The sequence below is a fragment of the Coloeus monedula genome (genome assembly GCF_965178545.1).
Source record: "Coloeus monedula genome assembly, chromosome: 9".
In the NCBI taxonomy this organism is placed as follows: domain Eukaryota; kingdom Metazoa; phylum Chordata; class Aves; order Passeriformes; family Corvidae; genus Coloeus; species Coloeus monedula.
The window spans coordinates 7,527,753-7,546,924 of record NC_138789.1 but is presented as its reverse complement, the minus strand read 5'-3'; the positions used below and the strand labels follow the sequence as shown (position 1 = coordinate 7,546,924).

General features: G+C 62.0%; 1 protein-coding gene across 1 annotated transcript; it reads right to left on the bottom strand.

Annotated features, from left to right (window-relative positions):
• Nucleotides 1–1,661: 1,661 nt before the first annotated feature.
• CRIP2 (cysteine rich protein 2) lies at nt 1,662–16,159 on the bottom strand. Its single transcript, XM_082287594.1, has 8 exons — nt 16,048–16,159; nt 6,478–6,572; nt 4,567–4,624; nt 3,968–4,108; nt 3,733–3,801; nt 3,253–3,347; nt 2,913–2,970; nt 1,662–2,750 (listed from the first exon to the last, which is right to left on the bottom strand). The coding sequence occupies exons 1-8, from the start codon at nt 16,088–16,090 to the stop codon at nt 2,683–2,685; spliced, it is 627 nt and encodes a 208-aa protein (XP_082143720.1). The 5' UTR covers nt 16,091–16,159; the 3' UTR covers nt 1,662–2,682.
• Nucleotides 16,160–19,172: the final 3,013 nt, after the last annotated feature.

Sequence of the window (19,172 nt, the reverse complement as noted above, 5' to 3'; positions counted from 1 at the left end):
CTGTACCTGCCCTGCCCCTTATCCCTTCACACCCAGAACTAGCCCAGGAACAGCAGGGCATGCCTTCCCATCCCTGCCGCCCCTTCCCTGTCTCAACACCACTGGCTTAACTGGTCCCAGCAGCCCTGCCATCCCCCCAGCCATACTCTGGGTCGCAGGTGAGGTCCCAGGTGTGCTTGGCTCCCTGCTGCAGTGAGCATCCCACTGAAGGCTCCCATCGAGGGGGCAGGGACAGTGCCCCTGGTGGGATCCTGTTGGGATTGCTGGGAACACAGTATGGAGCCAGATAGGTGCTGAGAAGGAACATGAGCCTGTGCAGTCCATCAGGGAAGCTCCCTGCTGCAAGGGATCGCCACAGGCTGGCAAAGATATTAAGCTCATTAATTAATGATAGGAAATAAGAGTTGCAAGGAGATATGGATTCATGCCAAGGGCTTTGCTGGCAGCTGTACTAGGCCCTGGGTGAGCGATGGGAACCCCCCACTTCAGCACTGCTGCTGCTACGTGGGACAAACTTGGCAAATTTTGGCTGTGAGGGCCCAGCTGCGGGTCAGGGGAGGAGCCGGCAGAGCGACACTGCTCTGATTTACACCGCAGCCTTGTCCCTAAAGCATCCCAGGGGTCAAGTCTCTATAGAAACCCCACCAAAACATGAACACACAGAGCCCAATTCCCGACCCAGAAACTGCGCTGCCGAGCCCTCTGTGCCTGGGAAAAGGCTCCACGCCGCTGGGATCACTGCCAGGACGGAAACAGCACTGCTCCGCCAGCTGCCTGAGCCCGGGAATGCCGCTGCGGCCGCAGCCTCCCTGCTGCCGCTGCTCTGCAGTTGTGCCCGCTGCATTTCCCAGCCGTGCCCGGGCCAGGAGCAAGGCCAGGGGCTGTGGCTGGCAACCAAGCCCGTTCTCCTGCACGGCAATGGAGCAGCTCCAAGGATTCAACACGTGGCGGGGGCCACCCGGTCTCTGTTTTCCCCAGCAGACGGGGCCAGTGGGAGGCCGAGGTCCCAGGGGGGCACGGCCAGCAGGCAGCCCAACGGGGTTCTTGCAAGAACGTGACAGAAGGGACGAGCCGGAGCAGCAGTTCCCAGAACCGGTGTTTGCCTTGGCAGCCCCAGGCTCCGTGCCTCACTCTCCAGACACCCAGCTCCTCGGGGGAATCGCTGCATGTCTAAAACCAGGGCTGGCAGCGGGGTGGCATCTGGCTGGGGACAGGGCAGCTCACAAGGGCTGGGGGGTGGCCAATGCCCCCACAATGCATTCCTGCCCCACTGCTGCCAGGCTGAGCTTTCCTAATGGCAGCCCCACTCAGGCACTGTGCCTGCTCAGCAAGCTCAGGCTGGGGGGAACAATGTCACCTGCTCTATAACTTCTGTCCATTAGTTTTCCACTTCCCAAAGCTGGCAAGGACCCCATCCCACCCCATCCCATCTGCATGGCCAGCACAGCTTCCTACAAGCCTGTTGTGCTCACGGCACAGGGAACAGCTCCTCAGGAGGAGCTCGGGCCTGGGCAGCTCAGGCTCAGCTGGAACGGTTCAGTCTGGCCCCAGGAGGAGCCAGCTGGGCTAGGACCATAGCAGCCGGGTCCTGGGACCAAAAGGATGCTGTGTGGTGTGCACAGCTTCCCCCACCTCCACCTGGAGCTGAGCTGCACAACACATCTCTCAAAACCTTTATTGTCAGCAATAACAAAAGTCAGCCCTGCGGCAGCACGGGGGCCCAGAGAGAGTGGGGTGCTGGCACCCAGGGCTTGCTGGGGTCCCCTGCACCAGCCCCCTCCCTGTTCTCCTGGGCAGCAGCAGGGCTGGGTGTGCACGGGGGGACAGGTGAGACGGGGGGCACGTGTCATTCTCCAAAGCAAGGAGCACATTTACAACTGCTTATAAATAAACAACAACAATGAGAAACCTCCAACTCTGGGAAGCAGGGGGAGGTCCTGCTGCCCAGGCCACCAGCCCAATGCGCTCTGTCCTCCAAAGGTGGGGAGAGGAGAGCCCCCTCCACCAGGGCTGCAGCTGCCAAGTGCCCCCTGGCACAGGCTCTGCCTCCAGGGGGATCATGCTGGGGGGGCACCAGCCTAAACCAGGTGCCTGGGATTCAAGGATAGGGGGGTAGGGAGGTGCCAGACCTAACGGTGGACAGAGCCAGCTGTGGGACCCAGGGAGAGTGAGAGGCAGGGCATGGAGCCTGGGAAGGACCAGGAGAAGGGCAGTGCTGCCAGGTGTCACACATCTCCAGCCACTGGTGAGGAAGAGGACTGGGCACCCTGACCCCAGTCCCAAGCACTGAGGGACAGCATGGAGCACCTTCCCACAGTGGGACTCCCGCCACCACCTTCCCCCCCATCCTCAGCCCTTCGGGTGCCACCCACCATCCCCTGCACCCAGGGACATCCCCACACCTGCCCTGCTGCCTCCCATGCTCGGGGGGCTGGTGGAAGGGGTGGGGAGGGCAGAGCGCATTGGGAACCACCAGAGATACCTTCTACCTTTGCCTTTAAACACTGAAGCTTATATTAGAGACTATGATATATAACCCAGGGGCAGGGCTGTCCTGCCCGGAGTAGACAGCAGAGAGGGTGCAGCTCCGTGGCCAGCCTGGTGAGGGTCTGCTCCAGCTGGGAGCAGGAGGTTAGTACAGGAGGGGCACAGAGCGTGCGGGCAGGCGGGCGGGGACGCTGTCTAGGGCTGGTTCTTCGCCTCAGGGTCTTTGTCATAGATGTAGCTTCCCACAGCTCCGGTGTTGACACCTGCATGGGGCAAGAAACAGGAGGGTGAGGACACGGACAGGAAGGTGGCATGCTCCAGGGAGATGTCCCCTCTGGGTGGTGGCGTGAGCATCAAGAGTGGCAGCCCACGCAGGGCCCGTGTCCCTGGACTGGGTCCCTACCCCACGTGCCCCAGGCACTCACCCTTTGGCCCGAAGAGGATCCCGTAGCAGGGCTTGTGGCAGTACGGCTGTCCATCGTGCTGTGCAGGGCAGAGAGAGAAACCTGTCACCTGGGCTGGGGGCCAGGGAAAATCCAGCCCCCAGGACGTGTACACGTGGCTGGACACCTCTCTCGCTCTGCGTGTCCCCTGCAGACACCCCAGCACCCCTAGCACTTCCCTGGGCTGAGGGGCTGGTCCTCCCAGCTCTGCCCTCCTGCAAAGGCTGTGGGGGCCCATGGGGATGGCTTGGGACATCTCAGCTATGCCCCACTGGCATCCCCAAGTGTGCAGGCCAGGCTTCTAAGGCTGGGACACCCTTACCTCAGCATGGCCCCCCGGAGTCAGCGTCTTGCTGCAGCGCTCACAGCGTAGGCAGGGACGGTGCCAGTCCTTCCCCAGTGAAGTCACCTTCTCGGCTGGAGTGGGACAAGGAGGGAGGATCACACCAGCCCCCTGCACCATGCTGAGGGGAGCATTCCCCATGGGGGTATCACAAAATCCCAAGAGAGCACTCAGGATCTCCAGCCTTCTACATCCCTCCCACCCCTCTGGTGCCTCGCAGGTGACAGAGGATGGCTGAGGACAGCCATTACCACGTGGGAGGTGACAATGTAGATAAAGCCCTGCACCCAGGAGTATATCCACGAGGAGCCATCCCTGAAGGCCCTTCAGGCACATTCCTCCGTACCCACAACCCCCTCCCTGATCCAAAGCCCACTCCCAGCCCCATGCATGCCCCTGCATACCCCATGGGGCCATGCCACCCTGAGGCCAGCACCCACTGCCCACTCACCACCTTACCAAAGTACACTCTCTTGCCACAGCGTGGGCACATGTTGGGCTCCCCGGTGAAGGTGGTGACACTGGAGGCTGGAAGAAAAGAGGACATGTGGATGGGAAGTGGGGGGAGATCTCTGCCAGGACACACCTGAGTGGGGTGGACCCCGTGCCCCACACCATCACCAAACGTGGTGGCTCTGGACTGGCTGCCCAGCAGGGCAAAGGGCCAGGCTGCCTGTCCTGCCCAGCCCCTCACCTTTGCTGGGTCCCTTGGGAGGTGCAGCATTCACCTTCCTCTCCTCCACCTTCACCGGGTGCTCGATGGGTCCCGGAGCAGTCTGCCCCTCGATCTGCGGCTTGTCATAGATGTACGAGCCGGCACCGCCGATGTTCACCCCTGCAGAGGGGCACAGAGGGGCTGTGGGGGCCTGGGAGCACTCGAGGTCTCCATCATCCCCCCAGCCCCCTATCCCACCTCCCGCAGCCCCACTGAGCCAAGGGCCACTGCTGCATTTCAGCCCTGGCTTGCTTTCTCCTGACCCAGGCTTTCTCCAGCCACATCTGGGATAGGAGAGTGACTCCACCTTCTGTCGGAATGGGAATTTGTTTTTTTAAATATTAAAATGTAAAACAAAGGGCAGATGTCAGAATAGATTCCTTCCTCCCTCCCTCCCTCCAGCAGCTCTTCTCTCCCTCTGCACAAGCAGACAGCAGGCCTGGGACTGCAATTTGCTGGCTTGATGCTCAGCCCATGTTAGCCTGGCTTCTGCGATGTTGTTGAGGGCCACAATTGGGGACGAGGGGACGTGGCCCCTCCTGCAGCCCTGAGCAGGCAGTGGTGGGGCACAGACATACCTTTGGGGCCAAACAGTGTGGCGTAACAGGGCTTGTGGCAGAAGGGCTTCCCATCGTGCTGGGGAGAGAGGGCAGTGTTAGGATGCTGAGTGGTGACCACAGTTCGCTCAGAAGCACTTCCATCCTCTGGTGTTCAGAGACCACCACGGCCATGCATACACCCTAAAATGCTCCCAGCTGTGGCTCTGGAGCACCAGCCTAACCCAACCTGAGCACTCAGGGGTTTTGCCTGCATCAACCACTTGGGCTGTTCTGCACATTGTGCCCTAGGCTTGGAGCACCAGCACCCCATGGCAGCTCAGCCAAGAGGCACCTCCACACCCCGGCCCAGCCATGTGGCACCAGACCCAGCAAGGCATCACCTCACTCCCTCAGCATCCCGTGCACAGCCAGGCCATTCTTGGGTGCTTAGAGCACCGTGGGAGCCCTGAGCTTCGCCTTTCCCTCGCCTTGGCCCAAGATCAGAGGCCCCACATGGGTGCTGGTCCCAGCCCAGCTGCTATCGACCCCACTATCGTCTGGGGTGATTATCACAGGAAAGCATGAGGCAGGCGATAAGCCCCGGAACTCCCCACAGACATTTCTCATGGGCCAGCTGGAACCGAGTCCAAGAAAAAAGAAAGAGTGTTTGTGGCTGGAGCAGGGGGCCAGCAGGGCTGCCACACACACTGCCCTGGGTAGAAAACCCACTGGGAGCCCGTTCTCAGGCAGGATCCCACCTCATTGCTTGCTTGGTTCCACTCAGCATCTCAGCCCTGCTCCTGCCCTCCATCCCTCTGCTGCAAGGCAAGGCCTCCTTGCTCACAAAGGGCAGGGTGGCAGCTGAGCAGTGGTGCCATGCCAAAGGCAAGGGCTGGAACAGCCAGAGGTAAGGCCAGGGGAGTGAGAAGGCTGTGGTCTGACCAAAGGCAGCTGCAAAATATTGCAAGGCATAAATATGAGTGTGCTCACAGCGTTGCCATGCCAGAGGGGAGGGTAAACATTTAACTGGTCTCCCCGCGACACCTTTCCAACCTAGCCTCCTCAAAGGAAGGGAGAAAAAGCAGGGAAGGGCCAAATCTGCTGTCAGCACAGTCAGTGGGGCTTGGCTGCCATCCCCTATGGGAACAGAATCCAACCTTATATGGAGAAGCAGCAAATGTTCTGGGCTTAACCGGGCCTGAAGCACAGATCCACCCGCGCAGCCCCGTCCTTGCCGGCAGGACAGGCCCTGCTTCCCCGCCGGCTGGGGGCAACCAGCACAGCTGTCCCTGCTGCTCCCCGGCTGTGCCGCCCGCTAAAGCCAAGCTAAGGAGCTGGTGACACTGTGGAATGACAGGTGCTGCCCAAACCCAGGGCACCGGGTGTCATGCTGGGACACTGCACAGCAAAAACACAGTTGCTCCCAAGTCTGAGCAGCTGCCACCACCAGCAGGGCGCCTTCACACTCCCAAGTGCTGGGTAATGGCAGTGGCATCACACTCCAGCACAAGCCCCAGGGCACAGAGAGCACCAGTGGTGAGCTCTCATCGCCATGGCAACCCAGGCATTCCCCATTCTTGCTGTTTTTAACCACAGGTCAGTGCAGGCTCTCAGCACACACACGCCTCCAAAGCCTGTGCAATGCCCAAACAAGTCTGCCCAGTGCATGCCAAGCCCCACCACAGCCGCCCGGGAGCCCAGGGTGACAGAGGAAGGACACGTGGTGCCAGCACCACTCTGTGGCTTCCCCAGGGCTGTGCACAAGAGCACCCTGAGTTGCAGCAGCAGCGTTTGCAGCCACAGTGTGTGCTCCTGGGCTTGCATGCCGCGGGGACAGCGCCTCCACATGGCATCAGGTATCTGCCCCAGCCCTGTTCCTAGGATTCCCATCCCACCAGGCCCCCCGAATGCCAGCACAGCTCCCACCCTGCCCGCCCTGGCAGCTCTTACCTCAGCATGCCCACCCGGGGTCAGGGTCTTGTTGCAGCGCTCACACTTCAGGCAGAACTTGTGCCAGTCCTTGCCCAGGGAGGACACCTTCTCGGCTACAGGGGACACGAGAGAGGGGTGAGCCACTGCCCAGCACCTGCTGAAGCCCCCGGGGAAGCCAGGCTGCGGCAACCACGGGGGGAACTCACTCAAGGGGGGCTGCTCACACTGCACACATCAGCCACGCTGCAGGAAACAGGGACCACTCTGCTGCTGCGCCCAGGGTCCCTGCAGCCCTGTGGGACGTGGGCACAAACCCCCCAGTCTCTGCCCCCCCCCGTAGCACTGCACCAGCTATTAAGGAGATTAACCCTATCCCAGCTGAAAGCAGGACACCGCCCAGCTGCCATCCCACAGCTGCCTTTTCCCAAACGCCAGTCCAGCAACGGTAGCATTTTCTTTCCCACTCCCCGTGTCTATTTTTACCCGCCACGTTACCCGGAATGACTTCACTCCCATTCAAATATTTGGCGTTTCCATGCCCACCCCGCCCGTTCAGTCACACTCCCCCCACGCACACCCAGCCTCTCCCCGGAGCCTCAGCTGCAGCTCCAGAGATGCTCCCGGTGCTGCTCCCAGGAGGACGGGATGACAGACAGCCTCCACTGTCACCCAGGATGGACATTTGACCCTGGAAAACACCTGTCCCTTGGGCGTGCGGGTGCTCCTTAACCCCAGCCCGGGAGCAGGCACGACGTGCAGATGGGCGCATGGCCACAAACGTGTCCCAGCATGACACTCGCTGCCGGCACTGGAAACAGTATCAGAGCATCAGTGGGCAAATTCGGGGAAGGCAAATGCTTTGAGACTGGTTATGTGAGTACAAATAACAATCCCTCCGTCTGGCACGGAGATGCAGGTCTCCAGGAGCACCCTGGGAGGCAGCACAGGCTGCCACTGCTCGCCTTGCATCCCCAGCCTTGCACCATCCCTTCTCCCTCCCAGCTCCTGGGCGGCCGAGGGCTGCCTTGTGCCCCCCACGGATTCCTGCTGGCCCTCCCTCTGCTCTGCACATGTGCAGAGACAGCTGGAAAACGCTGTGAGCCCGTTAAAGCCACCGTAAAACTAAATCAGGAGAGCCAAATAAAATATTTAACAAGCAAATAAAAGCGCAACCGGAGCCGGCCCCACTCCACGAGAAGACCTCCTCCGCGATGTCGGGTTTCCCCCCGAGGACCTCAGCAAATGTCACCTGTTTGAATCCACTCCAGATGGGGGTCAAGAGCTCCCCAAAGGGCAGGTCCTGGCTTCCAGAGCCACCCTCCTCCCAAGGCAAACAGCTGCATCCGGGGCATGCCACAAGGCCAAGATAAGCCGAAACAATGCCATCACCACCCAAAAATTCAATCCCGGTGCAAAGCAGGATGGCCGGTGGCGGGAGGGGCAGCGTGAAGGGGCAGAGCCAGAGTCATTGCAGCAGGGTGCACAGGAGACTCCTGAGAGTATCCCCAAGCAAGCACGTGGGAGATGGACTGTGGGGACTCCCATCAGTCGGAAGAAATTCCAAATCCACCTCCCGGTGATTCACAAGCTGTTTAACCAAACCCAGGCAGGAGCAGACAGCAGGGTGAAGGGATGCCCCACCACAGCCAGGGGTCTGTGCCTGCCTGCCCAAAGCTGCCAGGGCAAATCCCTGCTGGCTCCAAGCGCAGGGGCTCAGGGGGGCTCATGTCTCCCCAGCCCCTCACAAAAGGCAGCACACAAGGAAGGCGCTAGGGCCAGAACTGCGCTCCTTTTCCTCTGCAGCCCCCATCTGTCTCTGAGAGCAGAGAACCAGCCGCAGGGTAAACAGGCCCCAGGCCCTCCAGACCCCAGGGATTCCCCAAAAGCAAGGGGAATACAGAGATCCCAGCACCCCACTGCCCTGGCAGCATCGCAGGAGCCCTGCATCCTCCCAGCCCCCCCGGCAGGAACGGGTGCCTCCCCGGGGTGACCAGGGAGGGAAACGGAGCGTGATGGGCTGAAAGCCGAGCCAGGGGCTCGGGGCCAAAGAACCACTCGGCTTTGTCACAGTGGATGCACAGCCAGGCCGGGCTGTGCTCCGGCTGCGTCACCCCCGGCTCCCCCCGCTGCCCCGACCCAGCGCCGTCATGGCCACGGGTACAAAGCAAGGAGGAAGCTACTGGCGGATGTTTTCCAGAAGCCATTGCAATCATAGCTGGCCACAGCCCCCACCAGCTCCTTCCTGCTCCCGCGATACGCGATGCTCCCCCAATGACCCCCCCCCCCCCCATTATATTCCAGCAGATGGAAATCCTTGCTCCTCCCTGACGGATGCACCCCTCTGCCAATGCATCCCTCGGCCATGCAGAGCAAGAGGGATGTCACTGGCACCCACAGTGCGTGGCAGGGGATGGGGCAGGAGGCGGGAGGCGGCCGGGTGCACCCGGAGCACAGGGACAGCCCGGAAACCAGGGGGGCTGCCCCGTGCCTCCAGATGGAAATGCCGCGCAGGCGCTGGTCAGGCATCCTCTGGCTGCAAACAAGGATTCCCGGGGGATGCATCCGGGACCGGCACAGCCGGGATGGCTTTCCAGAAGGCATTGTTTGCAGGGAGCAGAGGAAGCAGCTTGGAGCCACCCGAGCCCATTTCCAGGGCAGCAGCCTGCGGCCACACCATCCCATAAATCACTGCGGAGGGAAAGAACCAGCGCCCAGATTTCCTGTCACTCGGCCACAGCTGCTCCGCTATTGCATCAGCCCCAGAGGAAAAGTCTCTGGCCACATCCTCCTGCTGCTGGGGGGGAGCCCCGCTCCTCACCCCAGCAACCCCAGGGGTCACCCCAGCACCGGCACTGCAAGAGCAGCCTGGGGCAGAGCAGTGCCGGAGCTGTGTCCAGCTCTGTGCAGGGAGCATGGCATGGCACCGGCTCGACGGCAGACACGTAGAGGCACCCTGCCTCTGCCACCAGATACGATGCCCCCTCCTCTCCGCATCACACCGAGTGCACGCACACCCTGCTCTGGTCCCACGCTTAGACACTCAGCCCTCAAGCCAGCCGGATTTAAACCAGCTGTGCAGCACCCCCTGGAAGGGCAGAGTTAAGGGTACTTGACTGCAGGAATTTGGCCTCTGGCACACGTGTGTGGCTCAGGGGTTTGCCAGCCCTGTGTTACCCACACTGCCATGGGCGGGCACTGCGTGCCCATGGATAATAAACCTCTCCCCAGGGGAAACACCCCCAAGGAAAGGTGGAGCACAGCCAGGTCCGCGTCTGGCTGCAGGACGTAGCTGTGAGGTGGGTTTGCTCTGTGCAGGGGGTGCAGCTCACACTGCCGAGGGACGCCACCAGAGCTGGCAAAAACCAGAGGCCAGGAGCAGGCAAGCAGCCGCGGGGCTGTCAAGGCAGACTGATCCCATGGCTCCACAGCAGCCCCACCCCAGAGACAACGCGGCTCAGCCCTTAATTACCGCCGTGCCCAGACAAAGCAGCTGGCGCAGGCCAGAGGTGGGCGCATCCTCTCAGGACGGGAAGAGAGCATCCCTCCTCCCAGTTTCTGTGCCGCCGGCCGCGCCGAGCCTGCTCCAGTCCCTCGCACAGGTATTTCCACAGCCTGACGTCAGTGCTGCTCCCAGGCGGAGGCTAATTCAGCAAAAGGAATTGTAGCTGCAGCTGCGTCTCTGCAAAGGGCTGCGCTGTGCCCCATCCATCCTACCAGAGGCCTGGGAGGGCACGGGGAAGGGCTGACAAGCCCAGTCTGGCAGTAAGGGTGCCAAAATCCCCACAGGGATCCAGCGACAGGCATCCCTGGCAGAGAGGGATGCTGTCAGACTGTAGATGCGCTTCGAAGCAGTTGCAGACACAAAGGAATGAAAAGTGCAGGGAAAGGAGCCTGGTAAATGGCTGGAAACAAAGCCAAGAGCCGTGAGCCAGCAGCCTCATCCCCTTCCCAGTTCCTCAAAAGTGGCCAAAAGATGGAAAAGGTGGAAGGACAGGTTGAGGATTTCCTGCCATGCCCTGCCGGGCCATATCCCAGCCATGCTGCCCTGCCAAGGGTCTGCGCTGCCTTCCTGTGCCACTCACCCCATCCCCACCCCTGCCCTGCTCAGGCACAGCCAGGCAGCTCCTCTCCCCCATCCCACAGCCGGTGCTGACGGTTACACCGCACCCTGATTTGTGGCCAAACATATATATTTAGCTTCCCTGCAGCAAGGCAAGGCAGCCCTCCAGGCCTTGGGCTCCCTCCAAGTGTGCAACAAAGCCAGCTCAGTACAGCCTTGCTGCAGAGCAAGGGGGGAACAAGGAATATCCCAGGCAGGGGCTCCCACTTCCAGCCAAGGGGAGGGACAAGGTCTTCCCTGGGATCCAAGCCCCCGCATAGCCGAGCCACTCGGGTGCAAGCAAAGGTTGTTTGATTTCCAGCCACAGCCCCAGTGCACAGCATGGCTCCCATCCACCCTGCTGCTCCCTGCCTCTCCTCTGACAGAGCCTCACCTCCTGCAGGCACTTCCCTGGCCAGGAGCCTCCAATCTCCCACTCCAGTTTGCAGGGCCAGCAAGTCCCTCACCATTTTCCACAGGGCTTCATCAAGCAGCATCTGCATGGGATGCGTTTGAGGTTGGGCAGCTTGACAGTGTCTGTGCTGGGAGAGGATCAGCAGGGTTTCCAGCCAGCCACTGGGTTCAGCCAGGGCTGAGCCCAAGGAATCAGCTGCTTTCCAGCTGCATAGCAGCCCCACATGTGAGGCAAGGCAGGCAGGACCCCGAGGGATGCAGGAGATGCAGCCCACGCTGCCGAGGGGCACCACCAGAAAATCAGAGTCCAGCCTGCAGCCCTCCCCTCACTCGCCACACAGCCAGGAGCAGAGTGGCACGGGCAGGCCCACACACAAACCATTCCTGGGTAGTTGCTGGTTCAGAGCACAGTGCTCCTTCTGCACACTGAGATGTCATCTCTGGCAGGCAGTGCCGGGAGAGTAAGACAGTTTCCTGGCCCGTTTCAGCAAGAGCAGGATTCTGGGACATGCTGGAGCAACTAAGCCTGTCAAAGTGCCCCTCCTTCCCCATGGCTCCTTACCTCCCCACCCTGCTGGGCCCCCGCAGCTCCAAGCAGGGTTTGGCCCAAGGCCGTGGGCAACACAGTGTGAACAGAGATGGCAGTGGGAGAGGATGCTCAGCATCTCCCTTGGGGCCGCAGCACTGGTGCTCCCCATGGCCAAGTGCACAGCAGGATGGTGGGACAGCTCTCCCCATCCTCATGCCAGGACCCATCTCCCACCATCACCCCTCTGGTAGCTTCAGGGCCCTTGGCAGGAGCAATGGGCATCACCATCCCACCACAACCAGAAGTGGCACCACGGCTCATGCTCCAGGCTCTGTATTTGATTGCAATGCTGCGGTGACAGATTTTCCATTACTTCTTGCTTGGGCGTTCCTGCTCTGCCTTTCCTTGCCTTTTCTTTCCAGTCCCATCACCTCACCTTTCCCCATCCCTGTGCTCCTGCCAGGGATAGGGAGGATGGGAACAGGAGGATGTGTGTCTGCCTAGAAGCTGGAACACGGGTGCAGGACTCTACAATCCAGACATGCAACTGAGTCACCCAGGACCAGCCCTGGGTTTGCAGGGAGCTGCCTGCCAGCTCCAAGCCTCCAGCACCCAGAGCCCTGGGAGCAGCACCGCTCCCCACAGCTGGCAGTGCCGGCACCACGCTGCCGTGAGCCCCAGCAAAGCCCAGTACACAAGAGCAAGGGGACCCAGCCCTCACACCACCCTGTTCCACACTCCCACAGATCATTTCCTGTAGCCCGTGCTATTTTCCTGAGGGAGAAACTAATGCTAATCAGCCTGTTCTTCAGCTTCCCACAGAGGTATCCCTCCCCCCGGCAGGGCCCTGCACGGGGAGCAGGGAAGTGGAGCATCCGTAGTTACCATTCTGCAAGGTCCACTCACACTCCGAGACCTGGGGGCAAGCAGTTCCCAAGGAGCCCAGCCCGCTCCGAGCTGGGAAGCCAGGGCTGTGCCGACACGGACATGCCGACGCTGCACCAGCTGCACTTGGAGAGCCACTCCTTTGTTAGGGACGGCTGTGATGGAAATCAAGCCCTCCTGCCTCTCCTGCCCCACCATCTCCCTGCCTGGAGCCAAGGACAGCGGTTACTTATTAATTGCACAGTGGCTTCTGCAGCTTGAATTTCGCCGGGCTGACCCGCCGGGGCCGTGCGCTGCAGGGAGAGCACCCCACACCTGGCTGCACCCCGTGTCCTGCTGCGCTCCAGCCTGACCGTGGGGTCAGGCATCTGCTGCAGGCCCCTTGCAACACACGGGGCTTGGGCCCTCCTTGCTTCCCAGATGGATGTGTCCATGTCCTCAGTCCATTCCTCCTCTGGAATTCCACCAGCAAACCAACCCTGGAGAGCACCTTTAAGGCTGGAGAGCTACTGAGTGACTCCCACCTGCTTTTAGCATGCACCTTTCCAAACAAATAGAGCAGCAGCCTCCCACCAGCCTTCACACTCCCCAGCACGTGCAGCGAGCTCCCCAAATGCCGTCCGCAGCCGGACCCCGCTGCACGTGTGCTTGCTGCATCCCTGGGGCTTGTGCCTGCCTCGTGCTTGGGATGGGAAAACAGGAAACCCCCTGCTGCCGCAATCGCCTGCTCTTCTGGGAAGAAAGGACGGGAGGCAGAAAGGCTTGGCCAGGGCTCCCGGTGACCCTGCAAAACTCATTTAAGGCTCAGCAGTGCAAAAGGGAGCTGGGGAAGTGTGTGGCTGTTTGGCTGCAGGAGACTCTGGTCCCTCCAGAGCCTCCTGCCAGAAGTGATAACCCAAACCCAAGCCCAAGGCCAGCCCACTGCCACCTGCCAGCGCGGGATGGGAGCTGGCCCCGCAGCTGCCAGCAGTGCTGCTCCTCCAGTTAAACATTCACTTCATCCAGCCAACCTCCCAAAGCAGGGAAGTTAGCCTCAACCGTTTGTGGAAACAATGTCATAGACCTCAACCTCCTTCAAAAAAAAAAAAAAAAAGTAGAAAAAAAGCCAAAAAACTATTTTTATATTTCCCAGTGCTTTTTAAAGGAAAAAAGCTCATTCTGTAGCTCAGGAAACGCCCACATCCTCCTGACTGCGCAGGGAGGAGCCCACTGGATTTTTCCAGGGAGCATGAAGCAACAGGCATGCTGGAAATGAGTTTTCCATCGGTACCCGGGAGCGCCGGCGCTGGGCAGCCGCTCCGGCACTGCGCGGGGCCGGGAACAGGACCCGGCGGCATTTCTCACACATAACCCACGGCTGCAATCCCAGGCATCCGAGCAGCCCGAGCTGCCAGCGTTCATTCAGCACAGGCAGGGAAGCTCCCGAACAAGCGGGGCTTTATGAATCACCTCCCCGCTAAGCTTCGGGCCAGCCGAGGAATTCAGGAGCGACACCAAACCCCGGACGCGGTGCTCCCATTGCCTTCTCACCACACCACGCGGCCTATCGGGAGGAAAACCCGGGATCCGCATCCCGGAAAGACGGCTCAGAGTTTGCATGTAGCTTTTATGCATTGAATAAACGGACTCAGGTTTATTCTTCCAGAGCCTGGGCGGTTCCTCAGGGAAAAGCTCAAGGCATCAACAGCGACATGCTCCAGCCTATCTCAGCTCTAAGCACAGAGAAGCTTGCTCCCGTTACAACCCGCCTCCCCCCCACCCCCGAGGTTTCTCTCGGGGGCAGCATTCCCTGCGGGAAGGTGTGGGATGGGGGCTGGCACTCCCCCGCTGCCAAGCACCTGCCTCCCCCTGCCTGTAGGGCAGGGTGTCCCCACACGGGGCAGGAACGGGGAGCCACGGAGGAACAGAGACCGGGACAGGGACCACTGCACCTACAGAAACCCTCCTGGGGAGAGAGCTGGCACGCAGCTGGGCACGGGGTACAGCCCTGCTCCCCCCAGACCACATCCACGAGTCCCCCAGCACATGGGGAGAGAAAAAGAGCACAGACACTGCTGTGGGCTGGCGCTTCTCCTCCTGGCACAGGCTGGCCTCCTCCTCCGGCAAGGCAGGGGTCCCTGAACCCAGCCCCGACCCCCCCCACGCAGGGCAGGCTCATCCCTGGAGCGAGAGGAGCAACTCTGACCCCGGGTCAGTGCCCAGCTGGCTGGGCAGGCACTATTTTCTGCTTAAAAAGGAAAAGATTCACACAAAGAAAGACATCCAAGGGGCCAAGCCCTTCCCACCCACACACAAATAGGTTTATTTAAAGGAGGAAGAGAGCAAATTCCTATTTCCCTGTGTTTACTTGGAGATGGCCGGAAAAGAATGAAAGCACCAATGCCTCCAATGCTCAAACATCATCAGGACCCTTTGGTATTTCTCCACCAAACAAACACACTGAGGCAACAGGGGCTGGAGACCCTGGAGCAGCGTGGGGAGATGGGCAGGGAGGGGTGTAGGGAGGCAGTGCCAGCCCAGCTGGACCCCGTGGTCAGCAGATCCCCGGAGGCAGCTCGGGCTGGAGTTCTGGATCCATTCCCAGAGCCACCCTGAGCCCACAGAGCAGTTCCAAGGGTGCTCACCCAGGGGCTCAGGGCACTGCCGGGGAGGCTCCCGGCTGGGCACTGCCCCGCAGGGGGAAGCGGGCTGGGGCAGCTCCTCGGGGAGCTTCAGGGAGGCACCAAGTCCAAGGATCAGCCCCTGCTTCCACCTCCACTCACCCCCGGCTCTCTACGAGGCGCTCAGCCCGTGCTGCCTGACAGGAGACACGCCAGCCTCGGTTCCCAGAGATCCTGACCAGCCACAACCCCAAGCAACGCCCTCGGAGACCTGCAGGGACTCGCTGCTGCCCTAACCCAGCCCAGGCGGGCTGAGATGGACCTCCGAGCCCCGGAGCTGCCTTTGAAAAAGTCCCGTGGAAACCCCAAACCCTTCATTAGCTCGCCCAGCTGGGAACAGCCTGCTGAGGGCTGGCTGCGAGGCCAGACGGGGAGGGGTGAATGGCACACCTGGGGCCAGGTTTGCAGGGAATCAAAGAAACCGGCTGGAAGAAGGTTTTGTTTGCACCTGCCACTGCCAACTTCCCTGCCCCAGGAGATCCCCCGAATCATGGGAGCCCCCTGCCCAGTACCGGCCCTGTCGGGTGGGCCGCGTTCCCCTGACCCGAGCCAGCAGGTACCTGGGGACAGGAGCCACCCCACTCTCAGCACCCCAGGCTGAGGGCATACCCCAACCAGGGCTCCTCACCGCCTGCTTCCCCTCCTCAGCCCGGGATCACCCACACCCTCTGTGTCCCCTGTCCCAGGGCCAGCCGGCAGCAGTCCCCAGCACAGCCCGGGGATGCGGGGCAGGGCAGAGGGGTCGCGGCCACTCCGGGGGGCCCCGGGGGAGAAGGAGCTGCTGCCGGACAGATCTCGGGGCGAGCCCCGCGGGGAGCTGCGGCGGAGCGGGAACCGGGGGGACACATCCCGGTGGGGGAAAGAGAAGATGAGGCGGGGGCTCAGGGAAGGGGAGGGCAGGGATGAGCGCAGCTCTGGACTGGGGGACCGGTTTGAGGTCCCGGGGATGCATCTCGGCGCGGGGAAGGGAATGCGGGGCCGGGCCCCGGGGATGCGCTCACCGAAGTACACGGTCTTGTCGCACTTGGGGCACTTGGATGCCATGGCGGGAGAGCGGAGCCGAGCCGTGCTGTGCTGTGCTGTGCCGAGCCGTGCTGTGATGTGCCGCGCCGTGCGCCCCGCTCCGCCCGGCCCCCGCCTACCGCCGCCCGGGGGGAGCCGGGGCGGGGCTGCCCGCCCAGCGTCGGCCGGGCTCGGTACGGCCCGGCTCGAGCCCAGCGCAGCAGGTGCCCGGTCCCGGCCGTGGAGAGAACTCCCCCTGCCCTGTCTCCCACCCCCAAAGATTGAAGTCGGGACGCGAGTGCTCCCGATTCCCTTGCCTGGGAAAAAAACTCCATAATAAACAGGTTGTAGTTGAGCGACGCGACTTGTGGGTTTTTACCGGCCCCAAAGGCAGTGGCCTGGAGCCCCCCCGACTGAGTCCGGCCAGCAGCCGCCCCTGGGACATGAGTGGGGGGTGGCGGTCCCGGGCCAGCCGCCCCAGAGGGGCTCGGGCATCTCCCACCCCCCTCGGGACCGCGCAGCCCGTCCCCGCCCCACCCAGCTCGCTGCCCGGCTCCAGCGCCCGCATCCCCCGGCTCCCGGCGCCATTCCGCTCCGTTGCCATGGAAACTCATCTCAAAAACCCCTCCGGCTCAAAGGGATGCTCAGGGAGCCGTGAAGCCACGGCGAGGATACTCAAGGAGCCACGATGCCATGGCGAGACAGGCGAGCCCCACGGTGGGCCGCAGACCCCCTGCGCCCGGGAGAGCCCCTCTGTGCCCGCCCGGCCGGATCCTGCCCCGCGACGGGGCTGCGGTGGGCGCAGGGCGGGGGGTGTACCCGGGTGGTGGCAGCGGGGGCAGGGCCGGGGCTGGGGAGCTGCGCCCCTGCGCCGCCAGGCCGCCAGCTGGGGCCGGTTGTTGGTAAACAGGACATCTGCCGCCCCGCAAGAGCAGCCTTGCATTATTCATCAGCCCGCAGCCTGGCTCTACTCCGCCGCCATTGTCACAGAATTCCTTTCTCTGCCGGCAGCTGGTGCAGCTGCCAAGCGCCCGCCTGGCCCCCGGCGCACAGGCAGCCTTGGGAAGGGAACCCGGGGCTCCGGGATGGGGCAGAGTGACGCGGCCAGCGAGTACATGGGGCCGGGGATGCTCGACAGCGGGCTTCTCCATCGCCCGTGCACCCTGCTGGGTTAGAAGGCCCAGGCATCCCTGTCACTCCTCGGCCAGCTGCTGTCACAACAATGTGTGGCTTTGTGGCCGGCGGGGTCCCTGCGCAGGGGCAGGTGGCAGTGGTGCCTCCGGGGCGCCCCAGCCCCACACGGCCCCCGGGAGGGGCGGCTCAGCCCTGCGTGTCCCACCACGGAGCCAGCGTGGCCCAGTCCAGGCCCGCAGCCACCAGGGCAGGGCAGGAGCTGGGGATGTGCAGAGCTGTTGATTTCTGGAAGAGCAGCTGCCTGCCCCAGCATAGCCCCACAGCACTCATGTGGGTCCCTCCGTGGTACCCAGTGTGTCTGCAGCCCTAAAGCACCCCATGGCAGCAGGCAGGTGCCAGCACAGCACCAGCAGCATCCTCGTGCCTGCAGCAGCTCCTGTCTCATGCACTGAGGGGACATCCTGGAAAGGTCTGCTGTCTAAATCCTTCACATTCAGAGGAAGTCTCAACTGGTGCCCCAGCCTTGGGAGCTGAGGCGTACAAGAGAAGGAGGCAGAAGGCTGCATCCACCAGCAGCCTGTTTGGAGTGGCCACAGGAAAAAGCCTGGGCTCTGCCATGTTGCAGAACCACCACCCAGAAGATGCCGGCCAAGGGCTTTCCACACATAGAGCCCGGGGGGAATTAAGACAAATCACCTAAAGGTGTGAATCCCTGCCTGCAAATGCGCTAAATCCCAAGCGGATATGCTAGTTCAGGAGCAAAGTGGCTTTAGCTGGTCGTGTCTTAATCTTCCCCGATTTAGGCTCGGCATGCTCCTGCACGGAGGGCAGGGATGTCCTGGCGCCTCGGGGACAGGTGACTCGGGTTGCCCAGGCTGAGCAAGCGGGGATGGCCGAGCTTCTGTGGGGACAGCATGCCCAGTGCCAGGCAGGGGATAGCCTGCTGCCGGGGGGACACAGGATGTGGGAAGGGGTGCAGTGGCACATGAGGAACACCCCTGACCTCGCTGTGCCTCTCCCCAGACAGAACGTTAATACCCGGGCTGGGGAGTAATTTTCTCCAAAGGATGCATTTTCCACCAGAAATTTCTGGGCCCCATCTCTGCCCAAGGGCTGAGCTGGAGTCTCCCTGGCAGCGGGTGACAAAGCCGCCTTTCAGCGGCCAGGGGAGGTCTCTGGCATGGGCCGTGCCCCCAGCAGCAGTGCCCGGGGGTGTCCCAGCCGAGGGGACGGTGTCCCAGCCCTGGCACCCGCGGCGGGAGGTGACCCATTTTCCTCAATGGCGCCGGCCCCGCTCAGCCTCGGGATTTCCTGAGCTGCTGAGGGCAGCTGGCTCCCCGGCCCGGCACACATCCTTGGGGGGCACCGACGCTGGATCTGCGCTGATCTGGCCGTGCCCTCAATTAGCCATTTCGGGGGCGTCAGGGGGCTTTCCTCCAGGGAGCGCCCTCCGTGATAAAGCGGGGGCTTTTAACCCAGCCACTTCCCACAGGGGCTGCGTGGAGCAGAGCAGGAGCCGCGTCCCTGCAGCCTCCCCTTCTCGGTTGGAGCTGAGGCTGAAGCAAGCCCACATCCTAAAGCTGGTGCCTGTAGCCCTTCTCTGGGCAGCAGCAACTGCCCCAGGGCCCAGCAGGGGCTGCGAGACGTGTGGGGTGCTTTGCCGAGCGTGCCGGGCTGGCCCTGGCCCTGGAGCAGGGATTGCCTCCACCGGGAGCCTGCAAAAGGTGCGAGGCTGGGACCTCTGCCTAGGGCAGGTCAACCAGAGAGCTTTGTACAGAGATTAAGGGAAAGTGAGGAATAAATAAGGAATAACTCCCTCCAGGCTGCCTCTCCTTTGGCTCACCTCTCTCCCCCTCCCTGCACCAACTCCCCTCAGCTCTTTCTTCTTCATTCCGATACAAATACCACAAAAACTCATGGACCCAGACAGAGCTGCTCCTATGGGGAGCTGGGGCTGGAAAGCCTTCCTCTGCTCTCATGTTTTCTGGCA